The sequence below is a fragment of the Motacilla alba genome, chromosome 1 (assembly GCF_015832195.1).
Source record: "Motacilla alba alba isolate MOTALB_02 chromosome 1, Motacilla_alba_V1.0_pri, whole genome shotgun sequence".
In the NCBI taxonomy this organism is placed as follows: domain Eukaryota; kingdom Metazoa; phylum Chordata; class Aves; order Passeriformes; family Motacillidae; genus Motacilla; species Motacilla alba.
Window position 1 is genome coordinate 38,760,962 of NC_052016.1, and position 15,865 is coordinate 38,776,826.

The window sequence follows — 15,865 nt, forward strand, 5'->3', positions numbered from 1 at the left end:
ATTTCTTAAACTATCCTTGTGTGTCTGTGCCTTTGCACATGTGTGCACAAACAGAATAGGTAATTGTTTATGGAAAATAATATGGCTAGAGGATACCTTGCCTAGTTTTCTTTCTTAGGGAGATGCAGGGGATCCAAGTTGTTGTGTCAGTTTTTTTCCCCCCAGGAAAGTAGGAGGGTACTGAATGACATGGGGATTAGATAGAATAGGAAAGCAAATGCTTTGGGCTCCCAAAATATTTGAAGGCACTTACTGTGTTAAATATTTACCTACTGTGGTTAGTTTAGGGCCGAGTAGTGTCCCTGCAGAGAAGTCTGTAGCTATAGGCCCTGGTATTCTGTATGGGTACTCTGTACCCCAAAGTACTCTATACTTTGCAGGAAAAAAAAAAAAAAAAAAAAAGAGTACTTTGGAGAAAAAAAAAGCCAATGGAAACTGAGACTTATTTTCCATGGATGGCTAACACAAGTCATGACTTGCTGAACATTTAAGGTGTCTCTCTGTTTCTAGTTTTTCTAGCATTCCTAATGTTTCCAGTACTTATATCTACCTGATACCAGGCACATTTAGATTAGATGTTACATAGAAATTCTTTACTCAGAGGGTGGTGAAACGCTGGGACAGGTTGCCCCATTCCTGTCAGCGTTCAACACCAGGTTCAAGTCTGTTGCAAGGACTTTATGAAAAAGCAGTAAATGAGGGTGTAAACTCTTGCTTGCAAAATTCCAGTATTCCAAAAACAGCCTGTATTGTTCCTACTGTCCTGGTCTCAGCTGGGACAGGGTTAATTTTCTTCTTTATTAAACCACCAACCTATTGGAAAAATGGAGCTGACTGGTGGGAAGATGTGTAATGTGTGAATAATGTCAACATTTGATGCAGGATCATCATTTGGCATTTGGGCTTCTTGAAGACACAGTAACAGTCAGGAGAGGCAAGAGCTGGGGCTGTCAGCTACATAACCCCTATTTTGATGCATAATATCATGCAGGCTCACATTTCTCCCTGTTTTTCCTCTGCTATTTTATTAATGGTTTTTTCCCCCTCTTGCTCCTCACCCCATCCAGAATGATAGAATTGGCTGGAGCAGGGTCAGGTCACTTCTCGGTTGATTATACTGCTAACAGAAAAATCCAAACAAGTCATGCTGCATTTTATTCCTGAGGCTTATTCTTGAGAAAACTGTTTTTGCTCCTGGGGAAGTCAATGGAAATCTAATTAATCCCAGATGTTTAATAATAACAAGCACTTCCTTTTGGGAGAGCTGAAAAAAAGCAGTGTGAAAACTATTAATTAATCTGGTTTGACTCTGTCGTCAGGTTTAATTCAAGGCATACTAGTCAAGTTAATACTGGCTCTAACAAGGAGATTGTCCTGCTTGACACATCAGCCATCAACTCGGTGTGTGGCAGATTAAACAGTGTCTGGGCACACAGCTCAGCTTGCCTTCACACCAAGGGAAAAACACAGCAACTTCAACATCGGACATTCAAATAGTTCCTGGGATTGCTGCTTGTGCAATCTACTAGACTAAAGACTACAGACTAGACTTTATTTTTCTAGTTGAATAGAGGCTTTTGTAGATGGTAGATCAGGCCCCATTGCAGAGAGTGCAAATTTGTGGAACCATGGAATCACAGAATGGGTTGGGTTGGAAAGGACTTGAAAGACCATCTAGTTCCAGCCCCATTGCCGTGGTCAGGGACACCTTCCACTAGACCAGGTTGACCAAAGCACCATCCAGCCTGGCCTTGGACACTGCCAGGGATGGGTTATCCACAGGTTCTCTTCAAAACCTATTCTGAATTTTTGCCTACATCTTCTGTATGTCTTCTTGGTCTCCAAGATCTTCTTGGCTGTGCTCTAAGATATGGAACAGCTGTCCCTTCTTCAGGACCAGAAGGTAAAGGTCAAAGGTGGAGTCTGAACACCATAGGAAAAAATAGGAAGGCTTTCTTTTTTTATCAGTGAAGCATTTCAAACTGGTGATTTAATACATTCACAACCCTGTGCTTTTTACAAAATTCAAATATGTTTTTATTATACAAAATCCCACAGTGAAATCCACCAGCCAGTTTCTTACATAGCTGCTTTAAAAATAGAATAATACATCTTTCTGTAGTGTGTAATTTTTATGTTCACCAGCTTGAAGAAACAGAAATGAAGCAGCAATTTGACTGTGAGTTATTTACCTGGGCAGGTTTTGGTTTGACTTCTATTTCTGTTATATGCCTTAGTGTACAGTTCGTGGCATTAACGGAAGACCTGATGCAGTTAACTTTTGAAGCCATTGCACTCCATTAGCAGGTCAAGCTCCCACTGTTGGTGAGCTACTCTTCACTTCAAAAGTGCGAATTTTCTGTCTGGGTAGGGAACAAAATACATGTCTGTGTCGACTTTTAGCAGCATAGTATGTTAGCTGTGTCAAACCCATCACAGAATGAGGATCTACATAACTTTTCTTGCAGCCCGTCCTCTAGACTATAATATCTTTTTAGGATGACACAGTGAACATCTGATCTGAATAATGGCACAGAACTAGGTTCCCTGTGTATCATTTCACAATGGTATGTTTTGCAGTCTAACCTTCCATGACCTTTAAAAATAGACATATTATTCTTCTATATTGAAATGCAACTGCATGCTGTGAATTTCCCACAGTCTTCCTTAGAAATGTAAGCATTTCAGTCCAATTCTAGCTGGTTGAAATTCATTCTCCAAGATTTTTCTTTTGCAAAGTATTCACCCCAGAGATTAATTTCTTCACATTATACCCAGTTAAATATGTATTGCACATGAGAGACAAATTTCTTCTCTTTTAGTTAAACTGTGAACCTGTGGCCTTCTGAGCAGATCTGGGTAACATATCAGCGGTTGCTTCATGCTTGAGATTTCTTTTACATCCCTCGTGGATACCAAGTGCCAGAACTAACTGACCTCATCTACCTCTCATGTCTTGCCCCAGTGACTGGAGCAACATCCTAACAAAAAAACGGAGACATTCAAAGAGGTTCCTACCACATGGTCTTTGGTTTCCATTGTTAGTTGTCTAAATGGTAAGCCAGAGCACAATGGACACTACTTATTTCCATTTGGGTTTGGTTTGGTTTACTTTTAGCTAAATTCTCATTGTTTTGGGACTCGAGGGGAATTTGTAATGAACTTCACTCAGTGAAGATTGTGTTTTGACCCACTCTGGCACATCTTTGTATGATTTCAGTTTAAGAACATTTAGGAGCTAATCAGCTAGGTAAAAGCAAAGCTCAGACCAAAATGAAACATCCTGTGGAGGCAAATAACTTTGAGAAGGGATTTCCTAATTGGCTGATGGCATCATCTGAGCTTAGTGAAAAGTCTCAGGTCACAAGACCTTACAGGCCTTTTTCTTTTTAGCTGGTTTAAATTACACATCCCTCAAAACAACAGCAGAACTTTACAGTGGCCTCTTCTAACACTGTGTAATCTTTTAAGCAGATCTGCATGTGAATGAAGCAAGTGCAAAACAGAGCAAATTCTCCTTCCAGTTCCTGCAACCCAGACCAGTACAGTGGCAGAGTTCAGGGACACTTCAAAACCATCGTAAAATCCACAGTTAAAACTCAAAGATGAAAATTTTATCCTTCATTTCTACACAGTGTCAGGGTAGCACCTGATTTCTTCAGTTTTCAGGGTGTTTTGTTTTCCTATGCTTTAAACTGGTGGCTAAAGTTTTGCCTTCGGAAGCAAAAAAATGAACCCACACCAATGATGATGACCGATAAAACTAGTACAGATGTTAATATAATGAGAATGTTGATTTTCTTCAGGTCCTCTTTTTCACAGTCTTCTGGTCTAATATCCTCAATGTGCATTTCTTCCCAATACCCGAAGCTCCGAATGTACTGGCACGTTAAGTGCTCCACGTTGAGGATCTGGACATTTTTGTTCTGGATCATTGATGAAAGCCAGATGTTTCCACAGCAGTTGAGTGGGTTCCCAGAGAGATACAAGTTTTTTAGTGAATTTTCTAATGCTAAAATATTGCTGTCCTGTAATGTACTGAACCTATTGTTCCGTAGGTCTAGAACTTCAAGCGGACTGTCACTACTCCACTTAGGCAGCCAGTTCAGCTGATTTTCAGAGAGATTTAAATGTTTAAGGTGAATAAAACAAGGCAAGTCGATATTTAAATCTATCAGACTATTGCCATGTAAATGCAAGTATTCCAGAGACTTTTCCAGTCCTGCTAGTGCTTTAAGTTCTATTTTCAGACCAGGGTTCATGGAGAGATCCAAGACAAGCAGTGGGGTCTTGTGGAAGGTGCGTGCTGGTAGGATGTTCAGCATGTTGTCTGCTAGGTACAAGTACTGGAGAGCAGGAGAATTGACAAATGACACACAGCCACTTTCCTCTCCAGCAAGTCTTTGCTTAGCGAATCCCGAGTACATGTGGCAAAGGCTGATGTTATTGCTCTGTAGGTTAAGAAGTCTGAGGCTAGGAAGACTGGAAAAGACGTTGAATTGCAGGGTCTGAAGGTTGTTGTTTTGAATATGAAACTCCCTCAAATTTGGCAAAGCACCAGCATCGAGGAGAAGGTTCTGCAAAGCATTGTAGCTCAAGTCAAGGACAGTTAGGGAGACCAATGCACTATCGTAACTTACTGTAAATGCCTGAAGACAGTTTTTGCTGAGATTAAGAGTGTGAAGGGACAACATTGACTCAAAGAACCCATCTGGAATGGATTTGATTTTATTATAACTTAAGTCTAAATATACAAGCTGGGATAAATAAAGAGAACTTGTATTTTCACTTTGCTTCTGATCGAGAAGATGAAAAGAAGCATCTAGCCATTCATTATCCATGTAGTCCATTTTATTATAAGGGGATTCAGCAGTGAGCTGGATTAAATTATTTGATAAATTCAGAGTTACCAGTTTATTTACCTGAGGGAAGACTGGGAAGTGAAGCAATTTGTTTTCACTAAGATCCAGACATCTTAAACTATATTCATCATTTGACTTTGTGATGCTGAAGGTCTCAATGCTATTCCTGCTAAGGTCAAGTATCTCCAACTGCCTGAGGTTGAAATCAGAGATGCAAGTAATTGAATTTGTGGAGAGATTGAGTTTGGAAAGGTTCGCTAGAGTCTCAAAAGCACCTTCTTCTATTTCCATGATAATATTTCTCTGAAGATCTATCTCCACAAGACTGGGAGATCCCTGAAACATCTTGTGTGATATCATTACAATACTGTTGTCTGCCAAGGAAAGATACTGCAGTGCTGGAGCTTGATTAATGAAATACTGAGCCATCCCACTGTAGAGATTGTTGTGGGACAAGTCCATTATTTCCACCTTGGGCAAAAGTCCAATCCCCTCTGTCCCGTTCTGAGCAAGCTCATGTAAATTATTATTGGCTAAATTTATTTCCAGCAGACTCGTCATGTGTGAAAACACTCCAGACGTGATGAAGCTTATCTGGTTGAAGCTTAAATCCAGATACTGGAGGGAAGTGTAGAATGATAATGGTATTTCAGGGATGCTTTGGATCAAGTTTCCAGACAGATCTATTTTGTTTACATTCAGATGGAGCTCATGAGGGATTTGATGGAGGTCTTTGTTGTGGCAAAATGCCTGTGAATTTGCCTGCCAGAAAAGGAGAGAAAAGGGGTTGTAATGTGACAAATTAAAAATATTTTTGCATGATAATAGATGGAATAACGTTCAAGCTCCAGGCAGAACCTCCTCATGAAACACTGATCCCACCACTTTATCTGAGCAGTCAGACAGCAAGAGCAACCATCTTAACACCTCTCTGCAGCTAACAACACTCTTTTCATTTTAAAGACATCACTGACTTACAACAGTAGAGTTTTATCTCTGCTTGATACCTGCTGAATGCTCTTCTTTTTGTACCTTTCTCCTGGACTCTTTCTAATAGTTCCAAGTGGAGTTTTGCCCCTTTTCCATTGCAATCAAGCACTATTTCTTCACTTTTCTTCTGATGTTTAATTTTCTCACTTTCATCTCTGTATTAGATTTTTTGAACTCAACTTGCAAGAGTCAGCAGTACTTGAAAAAGCTTCATGCTGTTGAGAGTGTGGGTCCCAAAGCAAGGAGGTGGAAAAACATAAAAGGATCCTACATTACAAAAGCTGTCTATCCTTCATAGTCACACCCTCAGATATGCAACCATGTTTTCCTTTATCCATGACTTAGTTTAGTAATACACCTTTATCCAAAATGGGTCATTCAATGACTGAAATATTTCTGATGCAAGTCTCCAAACTCTTCCTGCTTTTACTATCCATGTTTATCCTTTTGCTAAGGTAACAGTTCCCTTCTTCTTGCATGGGGAGAGCGCCTTGTGAAAGCACTCTGACAGCACACACATGACTCAACATGGAAAAGACAAATTCTGTGAAGCCAGCACTTGAGAGAGAAAAAAGCTGTGAGGTGCAGTGAGGGTCATACTTTTTCAGGCCAATTCTCAGCAGCAGATAGAGGAAAAGAAACAAACATCAAAATCAAATCCATCTTCCCGAAACAAGTCTGTTTAATAGCAGCTAGGATTGAGTTTGTGTCCAGGCCAAATTTGGAGTGTGTGCTCATAAGGAAGATTGGGAACATGAACATGAGCATCCTTGCATAAATATCAAGCTATATTTTGTTAATAATGAGAACATACAGCAGTGTGAGGAAGTGGAAAGTGAAAGGCTTAGGCGGCATTTAATTTACTGGAGGAAAACTCTTGTCATGAATGTATTTGGATGTCTGGGCATTTGGATGTATATGGCCATATAGTATTTGCAGAAAGATCAGAACGGAAAGAAATAAAGAAAAAAAATCTGTTGAATCTTATTTTTTGTGGAGAAGCAGGATCCAGATTACATGACATAAAGCTTTTCAGATATTAAAGGAACATTAAAAGTAAAAACAATTAAAACCTATCTGTTTCATGTGAACTTTGAGGTGAATGAAGTGGTATGACTGCTTTTGGAGAAGCGTAGCACTAGTCAGTTTTTGTGAATTCTTTTGCATGATCAAAATTTTGGAGACGACACAAAAATGTGTCAGAGAAGTACAAGCACTCATCTGAGCTCTAGATATAGTCAGACTGCTCCACAATCCTTCCTATAATACATCTTTCCCAAAGATCCCAAGTAAATTGGCTACAAAACCCTGAAACCCTTTTTACCCCCCTCCAATTCACTTAAATCTCCCCCAGCTAAAAATATTAGGGAGAAAAAAAGGAATGTTTCTGGCCTCTGCCTGACATTATTTCTTTCCTGCAAAGCCATCCTAGAATTGCTCGTTTTGAGCTAAAATATGCCTAGAATTGGGCTTAGCTCCAAGACATGAGAATGAAGATTTTTTTTATTTGGTTTGTGGAAGAGGCAGAAGGCAGAAAGTTAAAAAAAATCCAGAGTGAAAAAGCAGCAGGTACTTTGCAGCCTAAGGCAGATGCCAGGTTTCTCCAGACACTTTGAGCCAAATCTCAGCAAGTATAGAGCACCCTTCACTCCTTCTGGGAGAAAGTATCTTAGCAAAGTTCTGATCTAACTCCTGTAAATGCCAGCCAGCTGGTTTTCACTGAAGTCAGTGTTTGAGAGGTCAGTCCCAGATCACGATGTATCTTGTAGGATTTGGCCTTTAATCTGCATCCATGGAACTGTCCCAGGGGTAAAAGGGACAGATAAAATCTATACTTCCCACTGCCTGCCTTTTGCTTGCGTAATGGTTCCCCTCCCATATTTCTTTTAAAACTATAATTATCTTCACTATTTTGATCCTCACCATATTTCTCACCTCATCAGGAATAGAAAGAAAAGATAAAGCACATCTCAGTGGGATGGAGCATCTCTTTGGTGTATCGCCCCTCCTCTCACCTCTTAGCACAATGGGTTGGCAGCGTGAGACTGGAAAAGATGGTTTTGCCAGTCTCATGTTCTGACTTCATCTTTTTTGCCAGTGCTGCCATCAGTTTATTTCAAGTCCATTGTCAAGAAGTACAGCAGGGTGAGGAGCATTTGGTCCCTGCAGTATCTGGTCTCACTTGTGTGCTGGCAAAAAAAAATGATCCAACAGCTCAAAAAAAAGCTAAGCATCATTTAGATTCTTGTTTCAGTTTTTCACTGCTAATCACTGAGAGGAAGTTGTCATCCATGTTCGTAAGAGCCCTACAAAAAAAGCAGCTGGATCCAAGCCTCCACTCGTGTTCTCCTTTGTCAACTCATGAACATTTGTAACAAAGAATTTGGGCTGCAGGCACTTGGCACTGACCTGCACTTGTGTGGTGTCCATGGCCATTCCCAGAAGAGCTGTCCAGGTGGAGTCTCAGCTACAGAATCAAACCTCAGCATTTTGCCCAGGTACCCCACATCAGCTGACCTGTGATAACTGGTCATGTACATGTTCTTGTACCACCTCAATCCAAGGCAAGACAGAATTTCCTAAAATCCCTTCCCTTCTGTAAATTATTTCAAAGCTTATCTTTTGCCAGCAAACATGAATTAGCAGAAACATCATACTTTGGGAGGTAGAACATGATCTACTTGAAGCCTTGCCTGACCTTGGGAGGCAGCATGAGTTTGGAAGAACCTCCTGACGTTTAAGCTGTGCCTTGTTTTGCAAACAAGTAGATATGCCATAACTTGTGTAATCAGTGCAGCTCACACCTGTGTCAAGGGTCTGGTAGGGATTGCTTACTTCCTAAAACCTCTTCTAGGGTTCTTGTTCAATGACAGGAGTACTAGTGGTGAGTCAGAGACAGGCACAAGTTTCTGACTCATGCCTTTTCCAGGAGACTTGGGATGAAAGTTTAAATTCTGAGCCCTTGCTGTTCTAAAGGTGTCGCCACAGGGAAAGTGCCTTGTGAAACAGTGAGGCTGGGATGAAGAATAGTAACTCAGGACTTGAATGAACCCAGCAGTTAATCCAGTAGCTCCTTCTTTCTTTAAATGGTGTTTGGATTTACATGCATCTTTTGTTGGAGCAAACATCCAGCGAAGGAAGATGATCAGCATTGACATCTGCAATGCTGAGCTGTTCATTTATTCAAGATGAGCATCCCAGCCTTTGACTGCAGCTTTCTGTCAGAGCTAAATTTATCTAAGTTAACTGCTTAGAGCCTTGGGTCGTTGGCTTGATGGAAACCAGTTTATGGTGGAGTGCTGGAAAAACAAGCACATGTTTACTTCACAGCAGTCAGCTGGGTCTGTGACCCTTCCAAAAACTGGAATGGGACAAATCTGCTTGAGTTATTGTGTGTCTTGCCCAGCCTTCACTTTACTGTGATACATGGGACCCAAGCTTCATCTAACTTCCCTCTCAGCTACTCAGTTAAATAGATTCCCAAGATTATTCTATATAAACTAGGTTTTAATTTCTTTGGAATTCAGGAAGTGCAGCAACACAGCAGGTGGGCAGGAATGCAATGAGTCCCATAAGGGAGTTGTGTACAGCTAGCAAATAGGGGTTTTTTTTCCTATTTTGGAAATTCTTGAAGATTTGTGCTAAGCAGCTTCAATATTCAGGGAAAAAACAAAGGTATTTTTAAAAGCCTTTTACAGTCAGAAATACTTTGATAGGGAAGGGAGAAAGTTCAGGTCTGAATAACATTTATAATATTGTACCAAGTGCTTGCAAAAATCCAAGGAGAAAATTTTGTACTGCAGCAAGAGGCTTTGTCTCTTCATTTTCCTCCAGCAGAAGTCAGGTGCAACTTCCCTGGCAGCAATGCTGTGTCAGGGCAGAGGAGGTCAGTCTCCCTGCTATTACAAAAGGGCTGGTATAGAGGTATTTCACAGAAGATTCTTTATTTAAAGCACAAAGAATTTAGGCTGATAGAAAGGAGTTGATTTTAGGTCTCAGTATTTTCTCTGTCTCTGTCCCAGGACCCCTCTATGGTCTTAGGGAAATCAGGTCAAATTTCTTTTAACCAGCTCCCCTTTATTAAAAAAAACAAAGGTAATGACCCTTCTTCCCACCTCACCCCTCCTCCACCCCTCTTATGTGCTGTCACTACAGAAAGGACATAGCCTGAAAAGTGCCTGCTACCTGTCCCCTAACCCTGCAAATCCCACCTCTGCCACCACAGAAAGTCTGCTCCTGGAGGATTTCCCTTTTCAGAGACTATGGCTGTTTGCACAGTCCTGCAATGTGGGTGTCCCAGCCTCACTGCAGATCCCAAAGGGCCTGAGTAGGAATCCCTCCTTACCATTTCACAGGGTGTCCCTTCTATGGGATGATAGTTAAAGGTTCCTGTGTTCAGCATTGCCAGCAAGAAGATGATGTTCAGTTTCATGGTTCTGAAGGTAAAAGCAATTATGGTTAGATTAGAAACAGAACACAGAGATCAACACATGGCACCAGATCGTCATCTAACATGGAGATGGACACAAGCAGTGCAATAAATTAACCCACTCTGAGCTTACTGCACTTATGACCTCCCTTTGTAGCTTTGCTCTTCTTTGAGCCTGGAGGCAAAAGGAAGACGCAAGGCATTCAATGGGTTTGTGTGGTTCCAGATGCTGCCTAGATGATATCCAGGCCACCCAATGAAGTCCAGATCTCATGCTGGGCAGTGTGTCTGGCATCAGGTAGAAAGATCTCTCAAATGGAAATGGTTTCTGTTTAGATCCAGCAAATAAGGCTGAGGGTATTAGCCACAACAGGACACCACCCTGACAGACATTCTTCTGTCATGCAGAAGACGATTTCAGATGGTTTGTGAGTTCAGGTTTGTATTTATTACTTTGTGCTGCCCTCTAGGGCTGAAGCAGCTGTCTAATTCCTGGTTTCCTCCCTTCCTTCTGCTAAGTACTGCTGCTGGAAAACCCACCTTTACACAGGTTTTCCCATTGCCTTCTCCCAGAGCCACAAGCCTGAACAGTTGCAATGCAATTTTGCCATGGTTGAAATAATATGCCAAAGATCTGGGCTCTTAACATCTCATTTGCTTTGCAATGCACCCTGAAACAAGAGGCATAAATCACAGAATCACAGAATCACAGAATGGTTTAGATTGGAAGGGCCCTTAAAGACCCTCTGGCTTCAACCCCTCTGCCGTGGTTAGGGACACCTTCCTGCAGACCAAGTTGCTGGTCCAGCCATGAAAATGCTATGTAAAGACAAAGAGGGAGGGTGGGATTAGGTGCAATGGACAGAAAAATCCATGTTGAGCTCTCAAGAGAACAGTCCATCAGTGAGATTATCACAATCCCAGACAGGTTCCCCTTGACTGGGCTAGTGTCAGACTCGTTTTGACCACCTTCCCTCAAGCATGTCGTGTCTTGAGCTTCCCTTTTCTGGAGCTGGCTGCAGTGCTGATTTTGGCATGCCTCCTGGACGCAAGCTCCCTATCTGCAACCTCCTTGGGGTGAGCAGGGAACTTATGTTGAAGCTGGGGACTTCTGTGGTGTCCAGAGGTTTAAATTCCTTTCAGACGCTCTGTGTTTAGAGTTTGCCCTGTCAGCAGTGTGCAATAGCACTTGCAATGCACAGACACTTTTGCAAGACAAACCTCAAACATTTGAGGCCTCCATGAGAAAAAACATATGTTTTTAAAAATATGAGATTTTGATTTAATTTAGGGATGGACTACTAATATCATGCCTGTAATGAAGAGCAACAAGTGACCAGGATGACTGCAGCTTTGCATTTTCTACAACGGATGTTCAGAGCACTTTGGGAAGTTTGGATTTGCAGGGATAAAAATAGTAGAGGTTTTGTTGGTTGAGCTTTTTAAAAACCCGGCTCAGTTCCTCAAGCTGTTTTACCAAGTGACCAAACAGTTGTGCCAGGTGAACTGTGAAGAAGAGCCTGGACAGAAACAAATGCCAAACCAGGAGGGAAGGGCATGCACTGATTCTGCTGCTCAGGACATTTCTTCATTAAAATCACAGCCAAGTCAAGTCTGTATAACAAAATAAGGACTCCTACATCTCCTCTAACCACAGCATGGCTTTTCTCCTGTCTTTTGAAGCTGTTGCCTTCCTCGTTTCTCACTCTGTCCTCTCTCTAATTGCACCTGTATCAGGTGTTTAGCCAAAAGAACTTCCCCACTAGAAATTAACATTTTCAATTCATTGGACACTTGGGGTTTAGCCAGATTTCCTATTTTATTCACCTTTTTTTTTTCTACTCCTCTCTACAGGAAAGAAAAGTAAAAAAAAAAACAAAAACCGAAAATTGCATGAAATTCACCAGGCTGGAGACTTGGTGAGTGAGGGGCTGGGTGAAGGGACAGTAGGAGATGGGAAAATGAAAACACTTTTATCAGCAGAAAGCGATTTGCAGATTAAACTATCTGACAATGAAAACAAACTATCTCCCTGGAAACAGTTCTGGGAAAACTCAAGTTCAAGAACTAAAAAACTAAAACATAGTAATTTCTCATATTATTTTAGTGCAGCAAAAAGAGAGAAAAAACAAGCCTTTAATTCAGCAATTTGTATTCATTGACAGTGAATCAGTATCTGGGAAAAGATCTATTCAATTTATGTGATCCAGCAGGGGGAAAAATGAGGTGAGGGTAGTTACTTCTGATGGATCTGATTGCATGATACTGATATCCCCACTTAAATCCATCCCCCATTATATTAGTAAAAGGTAAAGTACTGATACAACCACTGACATAGAAATATCTGTTTTAAAAGAGATTGCTTGTTTTGAATTTCTTTTACTGAAAATTAAAGGATTTCAGCATTTTAGAGTAATAAATTGATTTTAAATTTGAAATGATTGCATCTTGGTAAAAAAAAAACCACAAACAAATTTCTTCTGTTGTGGAAAACCTAACTTTTGATTCTATTTAAGGAAACATATCTGCACTTTCATCAAAAATACTTTTATCAAAATACACCAGGGTTTGGCTTTATAAATGTATCTGTGACTTTTATATAAATAAGGATTTTCTAAAACTTTATCAGTTCCAAATACTGTCTTAGTGTTAATTCCTGTGTTAACAATCCAGACGCAGCAAAACCCTCTCAGTAAGTCATTGTTCACCCAAGGTGACATTCAAGCTGTCAGGATCTTAAGAGTAGCACAGTAATGCTGCCATCTCACACCTCGTGCTCCAACAGGGAGAGCTCAATGACAGTGCTGATAGTAAGAAGAGCAGAGGAGCCAAACAGCCTTTTGCCCATTTTACCCGAGGCTGTGGGATTTGCCCAAGGCTGTGCTAAGATTCAGTGTAGGGGAGCTGGGCGAGTGGCATTTAATCAGTGTACAAGGCTGGTATCTGCAGCACTCCACGTTCAGAGCACTATAATGCAGCAATTCCACAAACAGATTTAAGTCCTGTAAAGAAAAAAAATACCCAGACATGTCCCCATCTTTCACTACTGTAAGCACAGAGAATATTAACAAACCTGGCATATGACAACTGCATTGTTGTAAACTTATCGGTGCCTCCTTAACATAAGGGATCTGACTCTCTGCAGTGCAAGTCCCTGATGGGTTAAATATACAGCTGTGTGGATAGAGCCATCTACACAGTGTGTTTAGCCAGTTCCTCAGCCTATCCATAAACACAGTCTATTTTATTTATACAGTACCTTCCTCATCCGTGTTACTTTCAAAAGGCTGCAGCTCTAAGTCACCAGAGCCCCCATCTCTCCTGCAGTCAAAAGCTCAACTTTCCAGCATGCTCCCAGGTTTGCATGCATCTCCACATACCTGCTCTGTGGCTGGAGGAGGAGGAGGAGGAGAAGGAGGAGGAGGAGGAGGGTTCCCCTCTGCTTGCAGCCTTCTGTCTCACAGACTCTCCCAGCAGCTTTTCCAGGGCAAGTCGAGGAAGAGTTTACTTAGGGAAGTCGTACCTCTCTTGCATGCCAGCTGACTAAAACTCTGTGAGCTCCGAGAGAAGTTTGAAGTCACAGGGAAAAAAAATACTCCCCATAGACCAGTCCATGAATTCATTCCTTTGCAGTCACGATCCCTTATGTATTCCCAGGCTCCCACAAGCGTGTGAATACATACCTCTGTAACTGTTTTTAAATGTGTGTGTCCTCTGCGCTTCTCTTTATTTTCCATTTCGTCCATTCAGTCTTGGCTTATTTCCTGCAGTTTCTCAGCTGGTAATTACGCTCCTCTCCTACTGACACATGAAACAGTCAGTAAATTCCACAAAAAGATCCCCTCTGCAGGCTTTGCAGACTCGTGCTTGTCTCTGAAGTCATCTGTGCCTGTCCCACAGCTGTCAGCTTGCAGATTCCCAGGGGATGGAGTGAATCAGGAGCACTGAGCTAGTCACAAACCCAAAACTCCACATCCATGCAGAATGGGATGCACAGGAAAAGGGTATTTGGGAGGGAAGCTTCACAGTAGGGACAACACATATGTTTGGTTTCCCAACAGCTCGGTTGTGTCTGTGGCACAGCAATGGGATGACCAAACTCACCCTTGGGGGAAAGGATAAATTCAATTTAATGCTTGAATGGGAAATAATGTAAATGCCTTCCAGAAAGGGCAGTGGGATGGATTTTTCTTTCTTTTCCTTGGATGTGAAGCTCTCTTTTCTTTCAGAAGCAATGCACTTGTGTAAACCAGTGGGGTACCTGTGCATTGCCTGTGCTGTCTTCTTCTGTTTAGATATGCCCTGGTACCAGGGCAGGGGTGCATTGGCCTCTGCAATGATAGTTTGCAGCAGTACAAACCTCTGACGGAGTTTGGCCAGCTCCACCGTGGGGGTCTCAGGACCAAACTGAGGGTGGGGTTCACCAGCCAAGGCACAACCCTGCCCGGGTCACCCCACCAGAGAGCTCCCATAAGCATCAGTGACCAAAGCAAGCCTCCCAGGGATCACCGCAAATCTTCTTTCCTGGATGCATGAAGAACATCTGAACTGAGTCACTTCCTGCCTGGAGGAGAGTTTTGCCTTCAGTGTTGTGTATTTTCCCCTCTTTGCACTGACATCTGCCATTATGGACAAGGAATTTGGGTAAACAAAAAAAAAATAGGGGGGTTCTGACTCCCTTCTACTGGACAGCATCAATTCTGTCTAACTTTCCTGGATCTTTTTATTAAAATCAGATAAAACCCATGTCCTTTAACATCATGTGCCAAACAGCTTTTTGGATTCTGCTAAACATATACTGGCTCCTCTGCCACAGGTTACTTACTGTTCATTCTCTTTAGCACACCAGCTCCTGACAAGGTCACTACAGATCTGCACCATACTGTGAGATTCAAGATGAAAATATCTAGAGATGTGAAAGATGTGGTTTATTAAATGTTGCAATGACACGTGTTACATTTTGCATGCGTTAGTGCAATAAGAATATAATAAGAATATAATAAGGATAATCAATTTAAAAGTAATGCATCTGTTATGGGAAAGAAGTAAACAATAGTGATACATGTTCTTAATTGTATCATGTATGATAATGAACATATATAACTGTATATGCATATTTTTGTTTATACAGTATCTTCCTCGTCCATGTTACTTTCAAAAGGCTGCAGCTCTAAGTCACCAGAGCCCCCATCTCTCCTGCAGTCAAAAGCTCAACTTTCCAGCATGCTCCCAGGTTTGCATGCATCTCCACATACCTGCTCTGTGGCTGGAGGAGGAGGAGGAGGAGGAGGAGGAGGAGGAGGAGGAGGAGGAGGAGGAGGAGGAGGAGGAGGAGGAGGGTTCCCCTCTGCTTGCAGCCTTCTGTCTCACAGACTCTCCCAGCAGCTTTTCCAGGGCAAGTCGAGGAAGAGTTTACTTAGGGAAGTCGTACCTCTCTTGCATGCCAGCTGACTAAAACTCTGTGAGCTCTGAGAGAAGTTTGAAGTCACAGGGAAAAAAAATACTCCCCATAGACCAGTCCATGAATTCATTCCTGTGCAGTCTTATGTATTCCCAGGCTCCCACAAGCGTGTGAATACATACC

The 15,865-nt window shown here is 41.7% G+C and overlaps 1 protein-coding gene across 3 annotated transcripts; it reads right to left on the minus strand.

The window, feature by feature from the left end:
- Positions 1–1,952: 1,952 nt before the first annotated feature.
- On the minus strand, positions 1,953–15,562 carry LRRC32 (leucine rich repeat containing 32). 3 transcript variants are annotated; one of them, XM_038156415.1, is made up of 3 exons: positions 15,537–15,562; positions 10,198–10,288; positions 1,953–5,624 (listed from the first exon to the last, which is right to left on the minus strand). In XM_038156415.1, the coding sequence occupies exons 2-3, from the start codon at positions 10,282–10,284 to the stop codon at positions 3,684–3,686; spliced, it is 2,028 nt and encodes a 675-aa protein (XP_038012343.1). In that variant the 5' UTR covers positions 10,285–10,288; positions 15,537–15,562; the 3' UTR covers positions 1,953–3,683. The 3 variants fall into 3 exon arrangements, with proteins under 3 accessions (XP_038012343.1, XP_038012336.1, XP_038012352.1); XM_038156408.1 differs by lacking the exon at positions 15,537–15,562 and adding an exon at positions 13,662–14,192; XM_038156424.1 differs by lacking the exon at positions 15,537–15,562 and adding an exon at positions 13,541–13,620.
- Positions 15,563–15,865: the final 303 nt, after the last annotated feature.